We start from the raw sequence: 5,256 nt of genomic DNA on the forward strand, positions 1-5,256 counted from the left end.
TCCTGGAGCTGTAGGTCGGGTCGCTCCCGAGGCTCCTCATAAAAGCTGATGCCCGGGTGCGTGGCGAGGGCGCGCCAGAGAAACTCCTGCGTGCAGGGCTCCAGAGGCAGCGGGAAGGGCGGCACTCGCGTCTCCAGACGGCTCCACAGCGCTGGCAGACACAGGCCATCGAGCCCCTCCAGAGCTACTTCGTCCAACAACGACTCCAACGCGTCCATTGCTACTTCAGTCGGCGGCGCCCGGGGCGCATGCGCAACGCACCTCCAAGGACCTTGGTCCAGCGCGCCTGCGCACAACGATCCAGGGGGCCCGGGGTGGGTCAGACGGGGGTTCGGAGGAGGAGTTCCAGTGCGCCGGCATGACGTCACTCCCCGGGGGCGGGCTCAGTAATTGGAGCTCTACCGTCATTGGTCCGGGGCCCTGCAGTAACCAGGGGAACTGCAAACAGTGTAGAGGCCGCTTCCGGTTCGAGCACCCGGAACCGCCGCCTCTGGGGATGGACGGTGAGTGTCCGCGGGCCCCTCCGGGAGGTCGGGCTGTTATTCTCCCATCCCTCCCGAGCGCGCCTTAGGCAGAATCCTAGGCTATAAACCCCTGGACCACCACTTCCTGACCCAAGGGGGTCTCCGAAATGAGGGATAGGGAGGCTTAGTGGTCCGGAGCGCGGAGGAGAGGCTGGGGGAGTGGTCAGTGCTGTGACCATTCTGCCCGGCTGTGGTCGTGAAGGAAACCGGTACTGGCCAGAAGCTCAGTGAAGAGATGTAGGGTGGGGAAGGAGAAATTGAGGTCTGAGGAGAGTCTTGTGAATGTTGGGATGTGGCTGTGGGATTTGGGAGTTGATATGAAGGTAAACTTGATTGTGGGAGTGCAATCGTCAGGTGCTGGGAAAGGGAATTGGTATGGGGTGTGAAGGGCGTTTAGGAAAAATCCCTTTCTGTGCCTTGGCGTTAATAATAATAGCCCCCTTTAACAAAGTGCTGTCCAGTACCAAGAACTCTGTAAGTACTCTTGGGCAACATCTCGCTAAGCTTCATACCAGCCTTTTGAGGTCAGCATTGTTCCATTTTACAGATGATGAAACTGAGGCTCAGAGGTGTTAAGGAACTTGCCCAAAGTCAAACAGCCAGCATGTAGCAGAGTGGGTGAGAAACCCAGACACTCTGTCTCTGGAGCTGAATTATAGAGTTTGAGATTTGGACCGGTTTTGAGGGGCCTTTTATTCCAGAGGTTGTAAATGCAGGTGTCTGCAGAGGAGAGTCTAGCGAGCTGGACTGAGACCGTAACTGAAAATCAATTTCTCACCTGAAAGGAAAGCTGCTCACCAAGCACCAGCTGATTGTCCTCATGGGGTACTTCTCAGAAACAGGGATGGCCAATCAGTCTGAAGGCCAGAGACAGCTTATGGGTCCCTACTTAGGGATCCCTGGTTAGAGTCATGGTATTGATAATTGAAAGCAAATGGAAAATAGGCTATTCTGATATCTCACTTTGCAGATGGGAAGACCAAAGTCTGGAGAGACTGGTAGGGTCTGGGCTAGAATCCAGATCATTTTTCTAATTACAGTACTGTCCCTCACTTCTCGGGAATTTGTTCCTGGGGAATCTACCTTCTTTTTATATTCACTGAATGTAGTGTGGAAAAAATGTTTTCAATTGAACATTCTGGCATATGCTTAAAATACATCTTTGCCCTTTGTACTGTGCGTTACCAGTTTGCCCTCTGGAAAGGTCAATGTAATGTTGCTATAGGACATCAGTTCTCAAACCTTTTAAGCCTTGGGACCCCTGTATACTCTTACCTCAAAGAGCTTTGTTTGTATATATTTATGATATTTATGTATATTTATGATATCAGAGATTTAAACTGAGAAAATGTCCATTAATTAGTTCCTTTTAAAATAATAAAAATTGGTCCGGGCACGGACTCATGCCTGTAATTCTAGCACTCTGGGAGGCCGAGGCGGGTGGATCACTTGAGGTCAGGAGTTTGAGACCAGCCTGGCCAACATGGTGAAACCCTGTCTCTGCTAAAAATTAGCTGTCGTGGTGATGTGTGTCTATAATCCCAGCTAGTTGGAAGGCTGAGGCAGGAGAATCGTTTGAAGCCGAGATCGCACCGCTGCACTCCAGCCTGGGCAACAGAGCGATCTGTCTCAAAAAAAACCCAATAATAATAGCAATAATAATAATTGGCCAGGTGCAGTGGCTCATAATAATAATTGGCTACGTGCAGTGCCTCACACCTGTGATCCCAGCACTTTGGGAGGCTGAGGAGGATGGATTGCTTGAGCTCAGGAGTTCAAGACCAGCCTGGGCAACATAGCTAGACCCTGTCTCTAATTGGCCCCTTGCAGTGCCTCACACCTGTGATCCCAGCACTTTGGGAGGCTGAGGTGGGCGGATTGCTTGCTTGAGCTCAGAAGTTCAAAACCAGCCTGGCAACATAGCTAGACCCTGTCTCAAAAAAACTCCAACAACAATAAACCTGTTACTTCTGAACATAAATAATATTTTTAATGGAAAACAGTTACATTTGCCTCAAAAAAGTTAATAGGAAGAGTAGCATTATTTTACATTTTCTCAAGTTTATTCAATAGAAGTAGAAAAAAGTACTCTCATTTCTGCTTCAGGATTCAAAATGTTTTGTTATGCTGTTTTGGCTGGTGTATATGAAGAAAATTTGGCCTCATCAAATATATAATTGGAACATAGAGAAATGTTTTAATTGTCTTTTCAGATAACTGTAGACACTCTTCTTTGATGCTATACAAAAGTTAGCAAATGGCAGTTTCTTTTCTTTTTTTTTTTTTTTTTTTTTTTTTTTTTTTTTTTTTTTTTTTTTTTTTGAGAAAAAGTCTCACTGTCGTCCAGGCTGGAGTGCAGTAGCATGATCTCAGCTCACTGCAACCAACCTCTGCCTGCTGGGTTCAAGCGATTCTCCTGCTTCAGCTTCCTAAGTAGCTAGGGTTACAGGTATGAACCACCACGCCCAGCTACTTTTTTTTATTTTTAGTAGAGATGGGGTTTCCCCATGTTGGCCAGGCTGGTCTCAAACTCCTGACCTCAGGTGATCAGCCTGCCTCCACTTCCCAAGGTGCTGGCATTACAGACCTGAGTCGCCATGCCCGGCCTACAAGGTGCAGTTTTTTTTTTTTTTTTTCTGAGACAGAGTTTCGCTGTTGTAGCCCAGACTGGAGTGCAATGGCATGATCTCAGCTCACCGCAACCTCCACCTTCCAGGTTCAAGGGATTCTCCTGCCTCAGCCTCCCGAGTAGCTGGGATTACAGGCATGTGCCTCCACACCCAGCTAATTTTGTACTTTTAGTAGAGATGGGGTTTCTCTGTGTTGGTCAGACTGGTCTTGAACTCCCAAGGTGGGTGATCTGCCTGCCTTGGCCTCCCAAAGTGCTGGGATTACAGGCATGAGCCATCGTGCCAGGCCACAAGTGGCAGTTTCTTAAAGGTTAGTCACAGTGTGTCATCTGAAGCCTTATAGGTGAACTTTTATACTATGTTACATTAAAATCCAGTGGTCTATCTTGCCCTTTCATTGACTGTTTTACCCATATATGGTTTTATAACATCAGCCATTTGCTGTTTAGAAAATGTTGGTTCAGTGAGTTATGCAAATCTAAAGGTTGACCTTTCAGGTGCCATTATACAGTATTTTAAAAAATCACATTTGTTAATATCACCACCTAAAAAGGAGTTTAAGTAATTAGGAAACTATCAAACTCAAGGTAATGGAAACAAGTTTTCAACTTGTTTTCACTTGACAGCTTGAATTTTAACATTGGCAACAAATATTGTCAGCTGTTTCCTTGAAGTGACAGACTCACTTATTTCATATTTGAGAAAATTTCTGCCAAATCCCAAAGTCTGAATAACCATAATTTGTCTATTATATTCTTTACTGCCATGTACTCACAGTAAAACAAACAAACAATTGTTTTTATTTAAGAATGTCCTGATGATTGGGTTCAGTGGCTCACACCTATAGTCCCAACACTTTGGGAGGCCAAGGCAAGAGGATCTCTTCAGCCCAGAAATTCAAGACCAGCTTCGTCAACATAGTGAGACTCCATCTCTACAAAATAAATAAATAAATTCGTAAATACATAAAAATAAATAAAATAAAATTAGGCATGGTAGCGTGCACCTGTGGTTCTAGCTACTCAGGAGACCGAGGTGGGAGGATCACTTGAACCCTGGAGGTCAAGACCAGCCTGGACAACATAGTGAGACCCCATCTCTACAAAAAGTAACAAATTAGCGGGGTGTGGTGGCTCGTGCCTATAGTCCCAGCCACTCAGGATCACTTGAGCCCAGGAGGTTGAGGCTACAGTGAGCCATGATTGTGCCACTGCACTCCAGCCTGGGCAAAAAGACCTTGTTGAGAGAGAGAGAGCAGGGGGTGGGGTGGGGGGAGAGAGGAGAGAGAAAGGAAGGAGGAAAGAAGGGAGGGAGGGGAGAGAGAAAGGAAGGAGGAAAGAAGGAAGGGAGGGACGAAGGGAGGGAGGAAGGAAGGAGGGAAGATGTCTAGTACATTGTGGTAACACTGCCTTGATTCAGGCTGCAAGCAGTTTTACCCACCATTGCTTTGTGTTGTAAGTACAAATGTCAACACAGGGCCAGACAGGGTGGCTCACGCCTATAATCCCAGCATTTTGAGAGGCCAAGGTGGGCGGATCACCTGAGGTTGGGAGTTTGAGACTAGTCTGGCCAATATGGTGAAACCCTGTCTACTGAAAATACAAAAATTAGCTGGGTGTGGTGGCACATACCTGTGGTCCCAGCTACTCAGGAGGCTGAGGCAAGAGAATTGCTTGAACCCAGGAGGCAGAGGTTGCAGTGAGCCAAGATCATGCTACTGTATTGCAGCCTGGGCAACAGAGTGAGACTGTTTCAAAAAAAAAAAAAAAAATCAACACAGTGAAAAACCCTTCAAATTATGATTAAAATACTTTTGTCTTTGCGGACCCCTCCTCCCAGGATCTGCAGAACACACTTTGAGAAACATTGCTGTAGACCATTTTCAGGAAAGCTGCTTTGTGCCTTCCAATGAGCATCTCTGCACTTGCAATCTTAGGACGTTATTGTAGCCCAGTGGAGGAATATGTTCATTTTCAAATTGGTTCCCAAAAGGAAAAATTCATTCTCTGAAGTATTTACCTAGGGTCATATTTGACCTCCGAAGAATCCCATTTTCTGTTCCAATTTTTAAAACTTTATTTATACTTTTTTTTTTTTTTTTT

General features: G+C 46.2%; 2 protein-coding genes across 3 annotated transcripts in view; one reads left to right on the plus strand and one right to left on the minus strand.

Annotated features, from left to right (window-relative positions):
* The window catches only part of GTF3C1 (general transcription factor IIIC, polypeptide 1, alpha 220kDa), an 85,232-nt gene extending 85,014 nt beyond the window's left edge, over positions 1–218 (minus strand). For both annotated transcript variants that reach the window (XM_011982337.1, XM_011982336.1), the window contains exon 1: positions 1–218. In XM_011982337.1, coding sequence (XP_011837727.1) covers positions 1–218 — 218 coding nt within the window.
* A 257-nt stretch (positions 219–475) lies between these two features.
* Positions 476–5,256, plus strand: part of KIAA0556 (KIAA0556 ortholog) — a 259,351-nt gene continuing 254,570 nt past the window's right edge. Inside the window, exon 1 of the mRNA XM_011982338.1 lies at positions 476–503. Within this exon, the coding sequence (XP_011837728.1) occupies positions 497–503 (7 nt within the window). The 5' untranslated portion in view covers positions 476–496. The remainder of the gene's footprint in view (positions 504–5,256) is intronic.

Source organism: Mandrillus leucophaeus, unplaced genomic scaffold, assembly GCF_000951045.1.
Source record: "Mandrillus leucophaeus isolate KB7577 unplaced genomic scaffold, Mleu.le_1.0 Scaffold24, whole genome shotgun sequence".
NCBI lineage: Eukaryota > Metazoa > Chordata > Mammalia > Primates > Cercopithecidae > Mandrillus > Mandrillus leucophaeus.